The sequence below is a fragment of the Nerophis lumbriciformis genome, linkage group LG07, assembly GCF_033978685.3.
Source record: "Nerophis lumbriciformis linkage group LG07, RoL_Nlum_v2.1, whole genome shotgun sequence".
In the NCBI taxonomy this organism is placed as follows: Eukaryota; Metazoa; Chordata; class Actinopteri; order Syngnathiformes; family Syngnathidae; genus Nerophis; species Nerophis lumbriciformis.
This window is the reverse complement of record NC_084554.2, coordinates 22575313-22597849: the sequence shown is the minus strand read 5'-3', so window position 1 is coordinate 22597849 and position 22537 is coordinate 22575313. Positions and strand designations below refer to the sequence as shown.

Here is a 22537-nt window from a genome sequence, read left to right as displayed (position 1 = left end):
AACATTGGCGATAACTTATAAAAACTGAGAAAGGCTGAACTAAAATGGCGCCGAAAAGGAAATCATATACTGCAGATTACAAGCCGGACGTAGTGAAATATGCAGCAGAAAACGGCGATCGAGCAGCAGAAAGAAAGGAAACGGCGCATACCAGAGGCGACACCGGATTTCATCGGATTTAGCGATCGGGAGTGACAGATTGTTTGGTAAACGTATAGCATGTTCTATATGTTATAGTTATTTGAATGACTCTTGCCATGATGTGTTGCGTTAACATACCAGGCACGTTCTCAGTTAGTTATTTGTGCGTCATATGGCGTACACTTATTCAGCCTGTTGTTCACTATTCTTTATTTATTTTAAATTGCCTTTCAAATGTCTATTCTTGGTGTTGGATTTCATCAAATAAATTTCCCCCAAAAATGCGACTTATATATATGTTTTTTTCGACGTACATATATATGTTTTTTTCCTTCTTTATTGTGCATTTTCGGCCGGTGCGACGTATACTCCGGAGCGACTTATAGTCCGAAAAATACGGTACTATGTTGCTTTATTATGTCTAATTGTTTCACCTCCCAGGTTGGCGCAAAGAGAACAAACCGACCAGGCATCAGCACCACAGATCGCGGCTTTTCCCGAGCCCGATTTCGATCAAGGGGAGGAGGAAACTTCTCGTCGCGCGCTCGCTACTACAGTGGCTACACACCACCTAGAGGCAGAGGACGGGCCTTCAGGTGAGTGGACTAATGATGAAGAACATCATCTTCACTCTTTACAGTCACTTGGTCAGCTAGAGGAGAATCCTTCTGATCATCATGCACATTGACCTCTTTTTATTTTTATTTATTTAAAAACATTTTTTTTTTAAGTACACTTCCAGCTTTTCCCATTTGTTTTCATTTTTAGCACACTATTATTCTTTTTTCAGAATTCCCATAGTCCCATGTGGAGCTCATAACTGATTGGTGTTAACAGGTGATGAGCTTTAAAAAGTAATTGATTTGTAACAGGTTATGAATTACCTTGTTGCCCCCCCGCCCCCCCCCAAAAAAGTATGGAGACAACAATTTCATTGCTTCATCTCATCAGTTGTGTGTTGCACATAGCCATGTTTAAATGTGTGGTTTTGAGACACAAGCTATCAATTTTCTGTAGTAAAATGGCTGCCTACTTCATTACTTGTCCAGCTTTGTAGTCTGTTACGTCATCTTGTTTTTTCTGCTAAAGCGAGAGTAGTAGTTGAACCTGAGAGGTACACATTACTTCGTAGCAATTATCACATCGGTATAAGCTAGCCTCAGTCACTGATCATTGTCCTGTAAGTTTTATCATTTTAGTTAGACAAAGGATGTGTCTCGGTGGGCACCAAAGCAAATACAGTATATGTTGTATATCAACGCTCAACTCATCACAAATACTGATACAAGATTAGGGGTGTCAGCTTGTATCTAAAATATCTGATACAGTCTTGCAGCGTGTTTTCTCTTGCAAAGCTGGACAACCAGTTAACATCTAAATGTCCTCCAATAAAAGCACACAATTTTGGTCTTGTATTTTAGTGAAGTCATTTACAAAAGGTAAACATGGTAGGCTATGTACAGCTAAGCACTTTATCATATTTGCACAGTTGCATATTTCTTACACATACATGTCTCCAAGGCAGACGTGTATTAGAAAGTATCCAATAAAAAGCGTGTCCGCATCATTCAACTTACTGCGTCATAACCTTAACTTAATGATTTAGGCCACAAGGTTTGGCCAAAAAATGTATTGCCACACCACTTCAACTTAAAGGGACCTATTATGCAAAACCAACTTTTCTTGCCTATTTGTACCTCAGCCAATATTTGATAAGTCAATTAACCGACGTCGGTAAGTTTTCCAGCGTCGATATATTGCTATGTGAATGCTCCAAGAGCATTCAAGCTTTTCATCGGTTTTTCAACAGCCGCGTGCGTTTGTGCCACAGCGGAATGGAAAAAACAGTCAAATCAAGTGATTTGACTCTTTGTGAGGCGAGGCAAGGCTCTTATGTTCATATTGAAGTTTGTGTTTTTTAATCGTGCGTATTCGGCGAGCGAGACGGTCTGCAAGAGCGGTGATTATTTTGTATCGGTTTCTACGGATGCGGGCGTTTGTAATAAAACTACCGTATTACGGTATTAAAACAAATGATCAAAGACCCGTCGTTCATAACTGCACTGAGACGGACGGACGGACGAACAAACTGACTGGCGCTTGCTTGTTAGCTAGTTTAAATGCTAACCTGTAAATAACACACATTAACGTCATTCTCCAATCTAAACTTGTAGAAACACATTACTGTTTAAACAACATCACATTAAAGCCATTTGTGCCGTTTTGCACAAGTTATCAATGAACTCGAAAGTGTCAAAATGAAAACGTGACGTCGCATAAACTGGAAGTGAAACAACTGATGACCCTTCACAATTTACAATAAAAGATGAACATATTTTAACAAACTAATAAAAAAATATGTCTCTTATGAAGCAAAAACAATCTATAACAAAGTAAATAAAAAGTATATACTGTATTTTCCGCACTATAAGGCGCATCGGATTATAAGGCGCACCTTCAATGAATGGCATATTTCAAAACTTTGTTCATATATAAGGCGCACCGGATTATAAGGCGCACCTATGTCAACAAAACAGTCAGATAGGTCAGTCAAACTTTATTAATAGATAACAAACCAGCGTTCTGACAACTCCGTTCACTCCCAAAATGAATAAACAGCTGATTTACTCGTGTTACGTAAATCAAACGTGCAATCACAATATAGTAACACGTGAAATAGTGCAGAGCAATAACAATATATCAATAACTCAACGTTGCTCAAACGTTAATGTCACACAACACAACACACTAAATAAAAATGTAAAGCTCACTTTATGAAGTTATAGCTCATTCACAAATCCCTCGAATTCTTCTTCTTCAGTGTCCGAATTAAACAGTTGAGCGAATACGGCATCCAAGTCGTCATTAATGGAGTCAGTGTCGTTGCCGTTTATTAGTTCAGTGACAATTCCTGCCTTCCTGAAAGCTCGGACCACAGATGAGACTGAATCAGCCCAGGCATTTACGATCCACTGGCAGATAGTGGCGTATGTCGTCTGGCGCTGTCTCCCTGTCTTGGTGAACGTCACGTGTGTTCGCCTTCTGTCATCCACTGTTCCCACGCAGTTAGCAGTCTAGCTTCGAATGCCCTGTTGACACCAATATCTAGCGGCTGGAGGTCTTTTGTCAATCCACCCGGAATGACGGCGAGTATTGAATTAAGCGCGTAAGCGTGTCTCTTAATGTGATGTTATGAGCTAGCAAATATAACAACTACACTACCCAGCATGCAACGATAGTGACGATCATGCGCGGTAGCCCTGAGAAGCGTTGTTGTATGCTGGCAGTTAGAATGTGGTTATGAGCACGCTGTGAGTAAACGTTGAGAACTCAGTTAACACGCCTCGTCTGCATTATTTATAATTAGACAGACAACACACTTAATAGGAGCCATTTTGGGGTCTTTACATAAACACACAAATGGAAATGAAATGTCACATATCCCAGCATGCACCGCGTGCTTCTTCTTCTTCTACGGGGAAAAAAGATGGCGGCTGTTTACCGTAGTTGCGAGACCGAAACTTTATGAAAATTAATATTAATATTAACCCATATATAAGGCACACCGGATTATAAGGCGCACTGTCAGCTTTTGAGAAAATTTGTGGTTTTTAGGTGCGCCTTATAGTGCGGAAAATAAGGTAGTATCTATTTATTTTAGTTATAAAAATAAAACAAAATACAACTTGGTTAAAATATTTTAGTGTATATGTACATTTTGAGCACATTCAACAATACCATGATGATGATAACCATGATACCGTAATTTTGGCCAATATTACTTTATTTAACCATTTTATTTGTTTTCGTTGTGTATATTTGAGGGTTCCCCGTTCCCTCCTGAAAGGGGAACTGCACTTTTTTATTGGAATTTTGCCTATCGTTCACAATCATTATGAAAGATGGAACAAGCGTCTTTTAGTGTCGTCCTTGCCAGTTTCAGGTCCTAAATGGCTGTCAAAGTGTACCAACTTGTCGGAATACCTACTCACATGTTATGTCCAGGTGAGATGCATGATTTGTGATCTCCAATAACCTTAGAGGGAGCAAGGAAGCGAGAAAGCAGCAGACCACTCGATGTAAACATAGGGACACACAGAAGTAATCACGACGTCGCTATAAACAGTTTGTCTGCGTTAGTACTTAGCAGAGGTGTGGACTCGAGTCATGAATTTGATGACTTTAGACTCGACTGGACAAAATGTAAAGAGACTTGCAACTCGACTTAGACTTTAACATCAATGACTTGTGACTTCACTTGGACTTGAGCCTTTTGACTTGTCAAGACTTGCTACTTTCCCCAAAACCCAAAGATTAAAAAGTTATTCAGGAGCGCTCCGTATCTTTCATTGTGTACGTGTGTCTGTCAGCGTGTGCTGCCTGTCAGTACAACATCCAATCAAATTAGATCCACGTTGTTTTCATCCCACAGCATTCATCCAATCAAATTGCAGGACAATCAAAGAAGAAGAGCTGTCAAACAACGCGCCAGTGAGAAAGAAATTATGCCAAACATAGTTTCGTTCGGGGAATAAAACTGAGTTGGTTAACAAAAAACGAATCGCAGTATGCAAAACATGCAGTTCAAAGATTACAGGCGGAGACGCAACAACTTCCAACTTCGTTCGACATTTGAAGTTGCATAAAGAAGGGTAAGTTTTGAATGTAAGCTAACGTTTATTGGCTAAGTAACGTAACTTTTATTTGCTGTGTAGTTAAATCAGTGAGGCTGTAAACTCACTGCTAACGTTATAACCATAGACATCTTATAAGGGGACGCAGCATAGAGCGCTACTGCCTACTGCCGCTGACGAGACGCGGGGCCGCCATCTTGGAGTGGTGATCCGCTCCACTCAGTGGAATTCATTTGGCAGAAGCAATGAACTGTCAGCGCATTTAATTAATTTTGCATGTTCTCCCCGTGACTGCGTGGGTTCCCTCCGGGTACTCCGGCTTCCTCCCACCTCCAAAGACATGCACCTGGGGATAGGTTGATTGGCAACACTAAAATTGGCCCTAGTGTGGGACTGTGAGTGTGAATGTTGTCTGTCTATCCGTGTTGGCCCTGCGATGAGGTGGCCACTTGTCCAGGGTGTACCCCGCCTTCCGCCTGATTGTAGCTGAGATAGGCTCCAGCACCTCCCGCGACCCCGAAGGGAATAAGCGTAGAAAATGGATGGATGGATGGATGGATACCTCACTGAATACCACTGATTCCCACACGGTTTTTTGTCATACGTGTAGCTATGATAAAGGACATGTGTTTTGGCGTGTTTTATTATTCATAGTTTGCTTAACAGTAATATCAATCAATCAATGTTTATTTATATAGCCCTAAATCACAAGTCTCTCAAAGGGCTGCACAAGCCACAACGACATAATATAATATTCTTATATGCTATAAGTGACCAGACGTCCGAGATCAAAACTAGGAATATAATCCCAGAGAAGGGGGAAAAAATGGGCAGCTATTTTTAAATTCAAGAAACAATATGATTAGGTTATATATACATGAGTATATCCTACATGAACAATGTAAGAATACATTAGATATCTATATATCTTAGGGACCTATAGACTGTATATCTGTTGCTGCAGCAGCAGAGAGTTTATTCTGTCTTGACACTTTGTATTGATATCTGGTATTACATTCTTCCCTTTTAATGATACTGTCTACAGTGATTGTTTTATATGTATTTTTTATGTATGTCGCTTTGGATAAAAGCGTCTGCCAAATTCCGGTACTTAAACATATATAAACACCCGAAAGTCTTTATATCAGCTAAAACGTTAGTATTTGAATATTGTTACTTGAAGACTTATTCCTGGTTACAATTATACTGTTAAGAAAATATTGTCTTATACTTTGCCTAAAATGAGAATGCATCATAATTAGGGGCGGCTGGTGAATTTTGTTTTAGGTGGGGCTGAAAGTTTGTAAACCAAACCCCTGTAGGGGGGTTATCCTCCCCCAGAAGATTTCTTTGTGATTTTCACATACAAATATTGAAGATCTTTGCTCCTTCTCAACTCTGTGGTAATATTATTCTCACAAAATACAACCAATAGTACGTTAATGTTAAATCTTACAAACCCCGTTTCCATATGAGTTGGGAAATTGTGTTCGATGTAAATATAAACGGAATACAGTGATTTGCAAATCCTTTTCAACCCATATTCAATTGAATGCACTAGAAAGACAAGATATTTGATGTTCAAACTCATAAACCTTTTTTTTTTTTTTGCAAATAATAATTAACTTAGAATTTCATGGCTGCAACACGTGCCAAAGTAGTTGGGAAAGGGCATGTTCACCACTGTGTTACATCACCTTTTCTTTTAACAACACTCAATAAACGATTGGGAACTGAGGAAACTAATTGTTGAAGCTTTGAAAGTGGAACTCTTTCCCATTCTTGTTTTATGTAGAGCTTCAGTCGTTCAACAGTCCGGGTCTCCGCTGACGTATTTTACGCTTCATAATGCGCCACACATTTTCGATGGGAGACAGGTCTGGACTGCAGGCGGGCCAGGAAAGTACCTGCACTCTTTTTTTACGAAGGCACGCTGTTGTAACACGTGCTGAATGTGGCTTGGCATTGTCTTGCTGAAATAAGCAGGGGCGTCCATGAAAAAGACGGCGCTTAGATGGCAGCATATGTTGTTCCAAAACCTGTATGTACCTTTCAGCATTAATGGTGCCTTCACAGATGTGTAAGTTACCCATGCCTTGGGCACTAATGCAACCCCATACCATCACAGATGCTGGCTTTTGAACTTTGCGTCGATAACAGTCTGGATGGTTCGCTTCCCCTTTGGTCCGGATGACACGATGTCGAATATTTCCAAAAACAATTTGAAATGTGGACTCGTCAGACCACAGAACACTTTTACACTTTGCATGAGTCCATCTTAGATGATCTCGGGCCCAGAGAACCTGGCGGCATTTCTGGATGTTGTTGATAAATGGCTTTCGCTTTGCATAGTAGAACTTTAACTTGCACTTACAGATGTAGCGACAAACTGTATTTAGTGACAGTGGTTTTCTGAAGTGTTCCTGAGCTCATGTGGTGATATCCTTTAGAGATTGATGTTGGTTTTTGATACAGTGCCGTCTGAGGGATCGAAGGTCACGGTCATTCAATGTTGGTTTCCGGCAATCACGTGGAGTGATTTCTCCAGATTCTCTGAACCTTTTGATGATATTATGGACCGTAGATGTTGAAATCCCTAAATTTCTTACAATTGCACTTTGAGAAACGTTGTTCTTAAACTGACTATTTGCTCACGCAGTTGTGGACAAAGGGGTGTACCTCGCCCCATCTTTTCTTGTGAAAGACTGAGCATTTTTTGGGAAGCTGTTTTTATACCCAATCATGGCACCCACCTGTTCCCAATTAGCCTGCACACCTGTGGGATGTTCCAAATAAGTGTTTGATGAGCATTCTTCAACTTTATCAGTATTTATTTCCACCTTTCCCAACTTCTTTGTTACGTGTTGCTGGCATCAAATTCTAAAGTTAATGATTATTTGCAACAACAAAAAAAAGTTTCAGTTTGAACATCAAATATGTTGTCTTTGTAGCATATTCAACTGAATATGGGTTGAAAATGATTTGCAAATCATTATATTCCATTTATATTTACATCTAACACAATTTCCCAACTCATATGGAAACAGGGTTTGTACTTGTGAAAAGTAATCCCCCGATTCCTATTTTCAACAGTCCGCTCTTTGTTTTCTACCTGTCAGTTTAGGCTGCTCGCAGGCTCTGTCACGCCAAATTTCTTCCCCCTACAAAAACCTTCCCCCCCATTTACTTCGGGGTCATTTCCTCTTACGTCATTGACAGCGATCGATGACACTTCGGCTTTGACTGCCCGTCGCTGGAAGGATACTTTTTTATTTATTTATTAATTTTTTTAAATTAATTTTTTATAATATAGCGTTAACAAAACGTCTGTATTAATCGGACAAATTAACTTGAGGATATTCCTGACTGCACATTTGACGGAGAATTAAACGATTTTTGATTCGTTTTCCACGGGTCAACACTACTTCAGGGTTAATTTTTCTTTCCGACGGATGGGTTTTAGGTTGATATTGTTGGCAAACACGATTTACTGAGATTCACTCTAACTTCGAGTAAGAACATACCTTTACTGTATGCGGCTGGTCCGTGGTAGCCCAGTATTGAGACGTGAGTAGGAGCAGTTTTTAGCAAATAATAAAAATAATTGCCAACAACCCCGATAATAACCCTGACATGACTTTGAATTCTCTACAATTATAAACTTTGCCCTCCGTGTCAAGTCATTTTCTGTAATGAGCCAATTATCAGTTGAGGTATAATTGAAGCTGCCTAATAATAAGTATATGCCCAATTGTTTGTCCATAATGTAAATAGCACTGCACATATGTACCTCAGTGAAGTCAGATGACCCGTGGTCAAAGGACAATATTTAGAATAAAAACATAAAAATAAAGAAAAACTTGGGTATTTCTTCAAGACTTTAAAATGAGGCAAAAAACTGCAATGTAAAATGATTTTTTATTGTTTACAAATTTTTTGTTCCAAACATTGTTAAAGTACAGACATTTAATAGTATTATATATTAATTAATATTTTTTGCACGTTACCACGAAGACAGAAGTTCCCAGCAGCAGCCCTAACACTCCGCCTGAAATTTTCCCTAACACTCCGCCTGGAATTTTTTGAAGCCTGCTGGTGTTTGACATAAGTCCCCTGGGAAAGATAAAGACAAATGTCATTCAGTGACACCACCATTTTCAGGAGATTTGGATTCTATCGATCGCTGTCAATGACGTAAGAGGAAATGACGTAAGTAAGAGGAAATGACGTATTTTCCGCACTATAAGCCGCCCCGGGTTATTAGCCGCACCTTCAATGAATGGCATATTTCAAAACTTTGTTCACCTATAAGCCGCCCCGGGTTATTAGCCGCACCTTCAATGAATGGCATATTTCAAAACTTTGTTCACCTATAAGCCGCCCCGGGTTATAAGCCGCGCCTACACTGCGCTAAAGGGAATGTCAAAAAAACAGTCAGATAGGTCAGTCAAACTTTAATAATATATTACAAACCAGCATTCTAACAACTCTGTTCACCCCCAAAATGTAATGTGCAAATGTGCAATCACAAAAATAGTAACACTCAAATTAGTGCAGAGCAATAGCAACATCAATAACTCAACGTTGCTCGAACGTTAATGTCACACAACACACAAAATAACCATTTAAAACCCACTTTCTGAAGTTATTCCTCATCCATAAATCCCTCGAATTCTTCTTCAGTGTCTGAATTAAAAGGTTGGGCGAAAACGTCCCGTCTCGTCGAAGTCATCAGAGTCAATGTTGCTGTTATTGTCCAGCAGTTCCGTGAATCCTGCCTTCCGGAAAGCTCGGACCACAGTTGAGACCGATATATCCGCCCAGGCATTTACAATCCACTGGCAGATGTTGGCGTATGTCGTCCGGCGCTGTCTCCCTGTCTTAGTGGCGCAGGTCATCTTGTTGCTTCCTCTACCTACGCACCATTGATTCATTTATGTTCAATTCTCTCGCTGCTGCTCTATTTCCGTGTTCTACTGCGTGACTTATTGCCTTGAGTTTGAATTCTGCGTTGCAATAGGAGCCATTTTGTGGTCTTTACAGATGTAAACACACAAATGAAATGAAACGTAATATCCGCGCGCTTCTTCTTCTATGTGGGCGGGTGCTTACCTTGGTGGTTGCTTACAGTAGAAGAAGCGCTTCCTCTTCTATGGGGGCGGGTGCTTACCTTGGCGGTTGCTTACCGTAGAAGAAGAAGCGCTTCCTCTTCTACGGGGAAAAAAGATGGCGGCTGTTTACCGTAGTTGCGAGACCTAAACTTTATGAAAATGAATATTAATATTCATTTATAACCGGGTTATAAGCCGCACTGTCAGCTTTTGAGAAAATTTGTGGTTTTTAGGTGCGGCTTATAGTGCGGAAAATACGGTAAGTAAGAGGAAATGACCCCGGAAGTAAATGGGGGGGAGGTTTTTGTAGGGGGAAAAAATTTGGCGTGACAGCTCCTTATTACCACTTCAAGATGATGGCCGAATTTCTCGCATCACAATGCTGCGTCTACTTATAAGATGTCTATGGTCATTAGGGACGGCGTGGCGCAGTGGAAGAGTGGCCGTGCGCAACCCAAGGGTCCCTGGTTCAATCCCCACCTAGTACCAACCTCGTCATGTCCGTTGTGTCCTGAGCAAGACACTTCACCCTTGCTCCTGATGGGTGCTGGTTAGCTGCCTTGCATGGCAGCTCCCTCCATCAGTGTGTGAATGTGTGTGTGAATGGGTAAATGTGGAAGTAGTGTCAAAGCGCTTTGAGTACCTTGAAGGTAGAAAAGCGCTATACAAGTACAACCCATTTATCATTTACCCATTTATTGCAAACACAGCAATCTGTTGCGTCCACTGCAGTTCGCTACCTTATTCATACTTTTTGTCAAGTGATTTTTTTTTAAGCATGGTTGCATGAGGTACCTATACATAACGTTACGTTAGTCGATGTATCACACACAGTAACGTAACGTTAGACGGCGGTCAGCAGCACCGCATAAAGACAAACATAGACAAATAAATGTCAGTTAAAATGTATACTATATTAAGAAAATGTGTACATATTGCATAGGGCCCTGACATCTAAAAAGTACAACTCTGTTCATTGTTATGTTCATGTATTTTTGTTTTTCATGTGTACGCACACATCAACACACATACAGTATGAGGATAGAACAGGATAGAAACTGCTGTGGAACTAGTTACAATGCAATGCCATGGAAATACAATGTTAACACTTTTGTGCAAATAAGTACAGTTGCATTTGTTTTTTCAAATGTGTTTATTCTGTAAAGGAGTTAAATGTTTAAAATGACTGGTTAATAGTGCTATATGAAGTGCAATGTCAGCACTATTTTTTTCCCTGCAATTTCAAATGCACTTGTTTTAATAAATAAATACAGCGTTTTAAAAGCATACTCAATCTGTGTAAATATATTAGTCTGTGGTTAAAAGGACTTGAAAGGACTCGAAACTCAAAATGCAGGACTTGGGACTTGAGACTTTCCAGACTTGACTCGGGACTTGCCTGTCTTGACTCGGGACTTGAGGGCAGACTTGAGACTTACTTATGACTTGCAAAAAAATGACTTGGTCCCACCTCTGGTACTTAGTATCTGTAACAATATCAATAAAACTTGGTTAATATTCAAATCACAAAATTTAAATTGAGTATTGTTGGTGCTTTTTGAATCGTTATGTATTGGATTTTATGGGCGAAATTGAGGTGCTCCCATTGGCTCCTCTGTAAGTGGACTTTTATTTACAATTTAGAATGCTTTAAAAAAAATCAATTCGTCATACGAACGATAGGCAAAATTCCCCCCCAAAAAGTGCAGTTCCCCTTTAACACAGACAGATACTATTTTATTGATTTTAGTTTTTTATTAAAGTGCAACATTTTGCTTACAAAGTATTTATTTGTATTATTTGTTTGTTGTATTTAACTTGGTATTTAAAAGTTTACATTTCAATTATCGTGGTAGAGGAGTTTGCGTGTCCCAATGATCCTAGGACAGTGGTTCTTAACCTGGGTTCGATCGAACCTTAGTGGTTCGGTGAGTCGGCCTCAGGGGTTCGGTGGAGGTCAAAACACACCCGACTCATCGTGTAAATAAAGACTTCTCCCTATCGGCGTATTATGTATTATTACGGATACGGCAACAGCAGAAGTCAGACTGGTTTGTAGGTGTGTAATTTGTTGTGAGTTTATGCACTGTTTTGGTTTTGTTCTTTGAACAAGGTGATGTTCATGCACGGTTCATATTGTGCACCAGTAAAAAAACATGGTAACACTTTAGTATGGGGAACATATTCACCATTAATTAGTTGCTTAACATGCAAATTAGTAACATATTGGCTCTTAACTAGTCATTATTAAGCACTTATTAATGCCTTATTCGGCATGACCTTATTATAACCCGAACTCTAACCCTAACCAAATAACTCTAAATTAAGTCTTTGTTACTTAGAATATGTTCCCCATACTAAAGTGTTACCAAAAACATAAAATAACTTTGTCTTGAATTTGAAAAAAAAGGAGGATTCGGTGAATGCGCATATGAAACTGGTGGGGTTCGGTACCTCCAACAAGGTTAAGAACCACTGTCCTAGGAGCTATGTTGTCCGGGGGCTTCCATGCCCCCTGGTAGGGTCTCCCAAGACAAACAGTCCTAGGTGAGTGATCAGACCAAGAGCAGCTCGAAGACTTCTATGGAATTACAAAAAACGAGACTCAGATTTCCCTCGCCCGGACGCTGGTCACCGGGGCCCCCCTCTGGAGCCAGGCCCGGAGTTGGGGCACGATGGCGAGCCCGAAGAGGCAACGTGGGTCCCCCCTCCAATGGGCTCACCACTCATAGGAGGGGCCATAGAGGTCGAGTGCGTTGTGAGCTGGGCGGCAGCCGAAGGCAGGGCACTTGGCGGACCGATCTTCGGCTACATAAGCTAGCTCTTGGGATGTGGAATGTCAACTCGCTGGGGGGGAAGGAGCCTGAGCTAGTGCGCGAGGTGGAGAAGTTCCGGCTGGATATAGTCGGACTCACTTCGACGCACAGCAAGGGCTCTGGAACCAGTTCTCTCGAGAGGGGGGCTGGACTCTCTCTCGTTGCACGCAGTGAGAGGCGACAGGCTGGGGTAGCAATTCTTGTTGCCCCCCGACTCAAAGCCCGCACGTTGGAGTTCAACCCAGTAGACGAGAGGGTAGCTTCCCTCCGCCTTCGGGTGGGGGGACGGGTCCTGACAGTTGTTTGTGCTTACGCACCAAACAGCAGTTCAGTGTAGGGATGTCCCGATCCGATATTTGGATCGGATCGGCCGCCGATATTTGCCAAAAACGGCAAGGCGTGGGAAAATGCCGATCCAGTTAAAAAAAAAACTCCGGTCCGTGTTTTCCAACGCACCGATTTAAATAATACATTCCACTTTTCTGCTGCTCCCTAATTTCCGTTCCGCATTTTCCAGCACACCTTCAACACATCCACAGGTCTGTGGATTCTCACGGAGTTGCTTTTAGCTGCTGGCATTACACTACAGGCTCTTCTCACTCTTTCCTGTGTCTCCCTCTCACAGACAGCAAGCGCACCTTCTTACACACGTCACATACGTATACGCCCTCCCAGCAGAGAGGTAGCAGCATGGCTAACGTTAGCTGTGATGCTAGCGCAGCCCGCGAGCAATGTTCCCTCTAAGGTGCGCGCCTGTGCAATTGCGCACTGCTCAAGCGTCCTCTGCGCACGGCAAATCTATGCCACGCACAAAATCAAATTAAAAAAAAATAAGCGCATAACAATTTTCGACACACGGACACGACAGAGAAAACAGTTTTCGTCATCATTGTTCAAATATTGTAACGTCTGTCGAGACGCTTATCTCCATTCGGTGGCACACGTCCACACCATCAAAATGCCAGGCAAACATTTCCAGATCAACACCGTATGAAAAAAATTGTGATTTTTTTTTTTTAGTTGTGATTTCCTTCTCTGCATGAAAGTTTAAAAGTAGCATATATTAATGCAGTATGAAGAAGAATGTTTTAATGTAGACACATAGAATCATCATACTGCTGGGATTATATGCATCAAGTGTTCATTCAAGGCTAAGGCAAAATATTGAGATATATATCGTGTATCGTGATATGGCCTTAAAATATCGCAATATTAAAAAAAGGCCATATCGCCCAGCCCGAGTTCAATGATGCCATTTCTGTTTGTCATGTATAATTTTGTCTATTTTGTGTTTATTTTTGAATAAACAGGTCAGTTTCTTGTTACCAACCATTGTGTATTATTCAAACTCCTCTAATTCAGCTGGCTAGTTGTTATCAAGAGTACCGTATTTTCCGCACTATTAGCCGCACCTAAAAACCACAAATTTACTCAAAAGCTGACAGTGCGGCTTTTAACCCGGTGCGCTTTATATATGGATTAATATTAAGATTCATTTTCATAAAGTTTCGGTCTCGCAACTACGGTAAACAGCCGCCATCTTTTTTCCCCGTAGAAGAGGAAGTGCTTCTTCTTCTACGCAAGCAACCGCCAAGGTAAGCACCCGCCCCCATAGAACAGGAAGCGCTTCTTCTTCTACTGTAAGCAACCACCCGCCCGCGTAGAAGAAGAAAAAGTGCGCGGATATTACCGTACGTTTCATTTCCTTTGTGTGTTTACATCTGTAAAGACCACAAAATGGCTCCTACTAAGCGACAGGGATCCGGTTCATGAAAAGACGCAATCTCTCCATCCGCACACGGATTACTATTTCACAGCAACTGCCTAAAGACTTTCAAGAAAAGCTGGCTACTTTCCGTGCATATTGTAAAAACAAGATAGCTGAAAAAAAGATCCGGCCAGAGAACATTATCAACATGGACGAGGTTCCACTGACTTTTGATATTCCTGTGAACCGCACTGTGGATACAACGGGAGCACGTACGGTGAATATTCGCACCACAGGGAATGAGAAGTCATCCTTCACTGTGGTTCTAGCTTGCCATGCTAATGGCCAGAAACTTCCACCCATGGTGATATTCAAAAGGAAGACCTTGCCAAAAGAGACCTTTCCAGCCGGCGTCATCATAAAAGCTAACTCGAAGGGATGGATGAAGAAAAGATGAGCGAGTGGTTAAGGTAAGTTTAAGTTTACGCGAAGGCTTTTTTCACGCAGCTCCGTCCATGTTGATATACGATTCCATGCGCGCCCACATCACGCTGGTTTTAATATATTATTAAAGTTTGACTGACCTATTTGACTGTTTTTTTGACATTCCTTTAGCGCAGTTAGATGCGGCTTACAGGTGGACAAAGTTTTGAAATATGCCGTTCATTGAAGGCGCGGCTTATAACCCAGGGCGCCTTATGGTGCGGAAAATACGGTACTAAAACCCTTTTCAACATGATTCTGACAACTAAGTAGGCTAAATTGCTAAATTACTTTAAACTTTAATACATGCTCGGATAGGCCAGTATCGGTCAATATCGGTATCGGATCGGAAGTGCAAAAACAACATCGGTATCGGATCGGAAGTGCAAAAACCTGGATCGGGACATCCCTAGTTCAGAGTACCCACACTTTTGGATACACTCGAGGGAGTACTGGAAAGTGCTCCCCTGGGTGATTCCCTTGTCCTACTGGGGGACTTCAACGCTCATGTTGGCAACGACAGTGAAACCTGGAGAGGCGTGATTGGAAAGAATTGCTGCCCGGATCTGAACCCCAGTGGTGTTTTTTGTTATTGGACTTTTGTGCTCGTCACAGATTGTTCATAACGAACACCATGTTCAAACATAAGGGTGTCCATATGTGCACTTGGCACCAGGACACCCTAGGCCGCAGTTCCATGATCGACTTTGTAGTTGTCATCGGATTTGCGGCCTCATGTTTTGGACACTCGGGTGAAGAGAGGGGCAGAGCTTTCTACCGATCACCACCTGGTGGTGAGTTGGCTGCGATAGTGGGGGAGGATGCCGGACAGACCTGGCAGGCCCAAACACATTGTGAGGGTCTGCTGGGAACGTCTAGCAGAGTCTCCTGTCAGAGAGCGTTTCAATTCCCACCTCCGGAAGAACTTTGAACATATTACGAGGGAGGTGCTGGACATCGAGTCTTGAGTGGACCATGTTCCGTGTCTCTTTTTTTTGAGGCGGCTAATTGTAGCTGTGGCAGCAAGGTAGTTGGTGCCTGTCGTGGCGGTAATCCTAGAACCCGTTGGTGGACACTGGCGGTGAGTGATGCCGTCTAGCTGAAGAAAGAGTCCTATCGGGTTCTTTTGGCTTATAGGACTCTGGAGGCAGCGGACAGGTACCGACAGGCCAAGCGGTATGCGGCTTCAGCGGTCGCAAAGGCAAAAACTCGGACATGGGAGGAGTTCGGGGAAGCCATGGAAAACGACTTCCGGATGGCTTCGAAGCGATTCTGGACCACCATCCACCGCCTCAGGAAGGGGAAGCAGTGCACTGTCAACACCGTGTATGGTGATGATGGTGGTCAGCAATAATGGTGTTTTGCTGACCTCGACTGCGGATGTTGTGGATCGGTGGGGAGAGAATACTTCAAAGACCTCCTCAATCCCACCAACACGTCTTCCTATGAGGAAGCAGTGCCTGGGAACCTGTGGAGGGCTCTCCTATTTCTGGGGCTGAGGTTGCTGAGGTACCGTATTTTCCGCACTATAAGGCGCACCGGATTATTAGCCGCACCTTCTATGAATTACATATTTCATAATTTTGTCCACCAATAAGCCGCCCCGGACTAAAAGCCGCGCCTACGCTGCGCTAAAGTGAATGTCAAAAAAACGCTGCGCTAAAGTGAATGTCAAAAAAACAGTCAGATAGTTCAGTCAAACTTTAATAATATATTGAAAACCAGCGTTCTAACAACTCTGTCCCAAAATGTACGCAAATGTGCAATCACAAACATAGTAAAATTCAAAATGGTGTAGAGCAATAAATAGCAACATAATGTTGCTCAAACGTTAATGTCACAACACACAAAATAAACATAGCGCTCACCTTCTGAAGTTATTCTTCATTCGTAAATCCTTCGAATTCTTCGTCTTCGGTGTCCGAATTGAAAAGTTGCGCAAGCGTGGGATCCAAAAATGGCCGGTTCCGTCTCGTAGAAGTCATCGGGAGTCAGTGTCGCTGTTGTTGTGCAGCAGTTCTGTGAATCCTGCCTTCCGGAAAGCTCGGACCACAGTTGTGACCGAAACTATCTGCCCAGGCATTTACGATCCACTGGCAGATGTTGGCGTATGTCGACCGGCGCTATCTGCCCGTCTTAGTGAAGGTGTGTTCGCCTTCGGAGCTGTGTGAAAAAAGCCACCCGGCCTCTTCGCGTAAACTTCCCTTAACCACTCGCTCATCTTTTCTTCATCCATCCATCCCTTCGAGTTAGCTTTTATGATGACGCCGGCTGGAAAGGTCTCTTTTGGATGGGTGGAAGTTAGCATGGCAAGCTAGAACCACAGTGAAGGATGACTCCTCATTCCCTGTGGTGCGAATATTCACCGTACGTGCTCCCGTTCCACAGTGCAGTTCACAGGAATATCAGTTGCTGTGAAATACGGTAGTAATCCGTGTGCGGATGGAGAGATTGCGTCTTTTTATGATCCGGATCCTTGTCGCGTAGTAGGAGCCATTTTGTGGTCTTTACAGATGTAAACAGGAAATGAAACGTACGGTGATATCCGCGCGTTTTTTCTTCTTCTTCCGGGGGCGGGTGAAGCGCTTCCTGTTCTATGGGGGCGGGTGAAGCGCTTCCTGTTCTATGGGGGCGGGTGCTTTCCTTGGCGGTTGCTTGCGTAGAAGAAGAAGCGCTTCCTGTTCTACCGGGAAAAAAGATGGCGGCTGTTTACCGAAGTTGCGAGACCGAAACTTTATGAAAATGAATCGTAATAAAGCGCACCGGGTTATTAGGCGCACTGTCAGCTTTTGAGAAAAATTGTGGTTTTTAGGTGCGCCTTATAGTGCGGAAAATACGGTAGTTAAAAAGCTCCACGGTGGTAAGGCCCCGGGGGTGGATGAGATCTGGATGCTGTGGGGCTGTCTTGGTTGACAAGACTCTGCAGCATTGTGTGGACACCGGGGGCGGTACCTCTGGATTGGAAGACCGGGTGGGTGGTGGTTCTCTTTAAGAAGGGCTTGGGATCCCCCGGGAAGAGCTGGACGAAGTGGCTGGGGAGAGGAAAGTCTGGGCTTCCCTGATTAGGCTGCTGCCCCCGCGACCCGACCTCGGATAAGCGGAAGAAGATGGATGGATGGACATTTCAATTACAATGGTAAAATAAACGAAAAATACAAGTTAATTGCATTTGAAATAGTATACTTCCATTATTATGTATAGTCTTACACCAGCGGTTAATTTGGTATATTTATTTATTGTAGGTCAATATATTTCTATCCTCTTGCTGTGGGCAAGACTGGCTCGCACATGCATTGCCGCTGTTGCCATTTCTCATACAAAGTAGCATATAACCTATATCTGTCAGTAGACCACATATGGAAGCGCTAAAACTACATCATGGATGACGGGGAAAAGACAGTCGAAATGAGGCATGTACTAAATAAGACCACCCACAAAATGACACATCCGGAAGATACGTTCAGAAAGCGGCTTAAACGGTCTTTAAAATAAAATCTATGCAAAATCTTGACCACAGAACCACCATCACATGTTATGTAGACACAAGGAAGTGTTTTAAATATTTTAAAAAATATATCAATTCTCCTTTAAAACCCGCATTAGACCATTCCAGAATAAATAGGCATTGTTCTGAAAAATACTACTAAAAAGTAATTAATTATAGTAACTCGTTATTTGACCAAAAAAGTAATTGAATTACTAACAGAACTATTCTTTAATAAATGTAATTAATTACTATGGAAAGTAATTTATTATGTTACTTTAAAGGCCTGTTGCCTAGTGACGTGTGACCTCATCAAGGGTTTCAACGAAGCTGTGTTTTTTAGCTTTAGCAGTTTTTCGGCTTTGACGCCAGCTCTTTTGAATCTTTTTCACCGGATTGTGTTACCTCTGCTTAGTAAAGCTATGAATGTGCTTCCATAACTATCATATTGTGTACAAACGGGGTATATTTTGGATGGCAAGTTTGTCACTTCAATCATTGATTTGTTGTTCAATATTGTCTTTGTGTTGGTCAGTGCCTCTTCCTGTTTGATATCAAGTTAATTTTAATGTGGTGCTGCTTGTTGCTTTCACTAGTAAAAAGATATTTCCTGCATTGAACTTTCTGCACTTAAGACGCTGCCACGTCAAAAGTAGCGTGCCACATTACATCAAGCTAACTGCGCTGTAACGGACCTAGTAATTAGAATACTTGTTACTAGTAAACAGTAACACCATTATTATAGAATGCTTTTATTACGAACACTGTAAAGGGGTTTGTGTTTTTCATACCTATCCAGGGTTTCCCCTAGATTGCTACTTCATATGTTGTGGTAGTAGCGTGGCTAGGGGTGTGGTCAATATGACGTCATCTAGGGCTGGGCGATATGGCCTTTTATTAATATTTCGATATTTTTAGGCCATGTCACGATACACAATATATATCTCGATATTTTGCCTTAGCCTTGAATGAACACTTGATGCATATAATCACAGCATGTATGTATGATGATTCTATGTCTACATTAACACATTCTTGTTCATACTTCATTAATATATCCTTATTTTAAACTTTCATGCAGAGAGGTAACTCACAACTAAGTCAATTGACAAACTGTATTTATTAAACAGTTATCAAGCAGTGGCACAAACATTCATGTCATTTCCAAAACAGAAAGTGCAAGATTGTCAGAGACATTTTAAAACAAGCTATGAGTGCACTTTTGTGCATGATGTCACTAAGATGACATATCAAAACAACACTAAATTAAAGTGCACTTTTTGTACAGAATGCCACTACAATATTTTAAAATAAATAAAGTGCACTTTTGTGCATTATGTCACACAAGATATTTCAATAACTGTCAAATAAAAATGAGCTGCATAATAGGAAATCAAATAGTGTATGTCCTTTGCTATGTGGTAGGTTCCTGCGGACGTTATCTCCTTCTGTTGTTGACTATTTTTTTTCATACGGCGTTGATCTGGAAATAGTTGCTTCGGCATTTTGTTGGTGTGGCACCGAACGGAGATGTTGTTTCAAGCACTCTTCATTCTCTAGCGGGTGACTTTTCAAGTGCTGCTACATTTTGTAGCAATGCTTTTGCCGCATAATTGCTCAACATCTTCCCGCTTAAAGCCAAACCACCGCCAGATGATGGACCCCGTGCTGTTTTTCTTGGGAATTAATTCTTCCTTTATTTGTTACCAGATTCGCTCCTTCTCTCTCTCGTATTACCACCCGCACCGCACCGTTAGCATCACAGCTAACGTTACCATGTCGCGACCTGTCTGCTCCGCTGGAGCGTGTGACGTTGCACACGTGACGTATGAAAGAAGGTGTGCTTGTTTTAAGTCTCGGTTTGAAGGAGAAACAAGAAAGAGTGGGAAACGCATGCAGTGTAATGCCCGCAGCTAAAAGCAACTGCGTGAGAACATATACTCGAATATCACGATATAATCATTTTCTATATCGTACAGAGTACCGGTATATCGATATATCGCCCAGCCCTAACAATACATATATCGTTATGAGAATTTAGATTTTCAATGATACATTTATTTTCTTTAAAGCCCCACTTAAGAACTTTCAGTTTTGGTTGATTTTGGTGGCACAAGTGGACCAAAGCGGTAGTATTTTGCCAGAAGAAGACCAAATAGCCAAAAGTCTCTAATAGCTATGCTGATGTTAAATACAGCATAGCTATTAGAGACGTAATATTTGACATGACACCACTACCAAGAATGTGTCCGGGCGGATGCAGGTCCAAAGCAAAGAAAGACAGGCGCAAGATTTATTTCGAAAATAGTAGTGGTGAAACTATCAACTATTTATTGCTACCACGCAAATTTCCGAGCATCAAAAGTCCCTTACCAGTCAAGCAGGAACACAGCCAAGGCAGCATCGGTCTGAAATTCCTCGTTTTTGAGCTCACGCCATCCTGACTGTCCTTTTATCCTTTTATTATTTGTTTTTAATTTTTTGTCTCCTCGGACAAAACTTTGTTTCTTTGGTTTTGGCGTTTCAGTCATGATAGCAGTAATTGCACGTAAGCGTTTTTCTTCTTCTTTTAGTTTTCTGGCCGCACGTTCTACGTTCGTCTGTATCCGATTCCCTCAGGCAATGACAGAGGTGTCAATATAAAAACTTGTAAATTGATGTGTAATCCCAAAAGTTCTGAAAATATTCTATGAAAGTTTAAATAATTAGTGCTGCTTTAAAAAGGTTAAACAAATGTGTCATGTATATTTAAGAACAAATGTGCTTTTAATACCATATATTTTTGCTTTTATTATCAGAAGCAGCTTTATAGGCCAAATGTTTAACGCTAAAGGAATTTGACTTTGCAAACTGTGCTCCCTTTGTTCAATGCAATTTCAATAATTGCTGCTCATTGTAAAATATAACACACTATATTCTGCCCTCCCTGAATGTTGCGAGTTAGTATGCCAAATATGTAAACAGTTAATTGAATTAGAGATTTAGAAAATAACTGTTTTGTTGCTGTTCTCCACAATGAAGTCACTGTAAAACTAACCACACTAAGTACATTATATCCTACTTTAAGTGCACATACATGTAGGAATCACTATAGATTTATAATTTTGTTTGAAATAAACTGAAAAAAGCAATATAGTTGTTGAAGGGTTAGCTAAAATGCCGCTAGCTAAATGCTAGCGTAAAATAGACAAGCTCATTGATAATCGCAGGGCACTTAGACAAACAATCATTCACACTCTCATTCATGTCTATGGAAAATGTTGTCTTTAATAAACCCAACATGCATATTTTGGAATGTGGGAGGAAGCTGGAGTACCGGGAGAAAATTCATACAACATTCATGTCCAAACAAAGGTTCGAATGCACATGATGTAAAGTTAGACTTTATTGTCGGTAGTAATGTCAAAATAACTAGGGTAGTTTACACAGGCGTGAACAAGAAATACCTTAATTAACTTGAAATACCTTTCTCTTCAACTTTTCCCCCCTCACTTTTGCCAGGTGTCAACTCCGTTTAGGCGTGTGACCAGCTAAAGTGCTCCTGACAGCTGATTTAGATGCACGTTTTTTTAAGTTTTTTTTCTTTCCCCAAGATAAAGCCTAAAGCAGTGGTGTGAGAACTATGGCCCATGGCCCGCCAACATCATGGGTTAATCAAGAATTTTACCCATTCATTTCAATTGACAATTTTGATGCTGATGCTATGTCACCATCTAGTGCAAAGAGTAATTCAGGTCAATGAAGGTCAATGTACAAACAGGAGGAGCAGCAGCAACTTGAGAGTTGCGGCCGTACTCTTTTTAGGGCCCGCAAGGCCCTAAAAAGGAATCCCAACGGGAGTCCTTTTACAATGGGACAGAGGACCCTATTGAATTTGTAAGGTTTTATTATTTCTTTATTAGAGCCCGCATGGCCCATTGTAAAAGGAATCCCAACGGGAGTCCTTTTGCAATGGGACATAAGGACCTATTGAATTTGTAAGGTTTTCTTCTTCTTCTTTTTTCTTTATTCTTCCGCCGCCTCTTTGAGCTGTAATTTGACCCACTTAACATGCTTCAAAACTCACCATATTTGACTCACACATCAGGACCTGCGAAAATTGCCTTTTAATACAAAAAATGAACCCCAAAACTCAAAATTGCGCTCTAGCGCCCCCTAGG

The 22537-nt window shown here is 41.5% G+C and overlaps 2 protein-coding genes across 4 annotated transcripts in view; one reads left to right on the top strand and one right to left on the bottom strand.

The window, feature by feature from the left end:
* pabpn1 (poly(A) binding protein, nuclear 1) overlaps positions 1 to 22537 on the top strand; it is a 58846-nt gene that overhangs the window by 25536 nt on the left and 10773 nt on the right. For all 3 annotated transcript variants that reach the window (XM_061965644.2, XM_061965647.1, XM_061965645.2), the window contains exon 6: positions 583 to 737. In XM_061965644.2, coding sequence (XP_061821628.1) covers positions 583 to 737 — 155 coding nt within the window. The remainder of the gene's footprint in view (positions 1 to 582; positions 738 to 22537) is intronic.
* Positions 10950 to 22537, bottom strand: part of ngdn (neuroguidin, EIF4E binding protein) — a 43508-nt gene continuing 31920 nt past the window's right edge. The window contains exon 11 of the mRNA XM_061965640.2: positions 10950 to 11373. Within this exon, the coding sequence (XP_061821624.1) occupies positions 11195 to 11373 (179 nt within the window). The 3' untranslated portion in view covers positions 10950 to 11194. The remainder of the gene's footprint in view (positions 11374 to 22537) is intronic.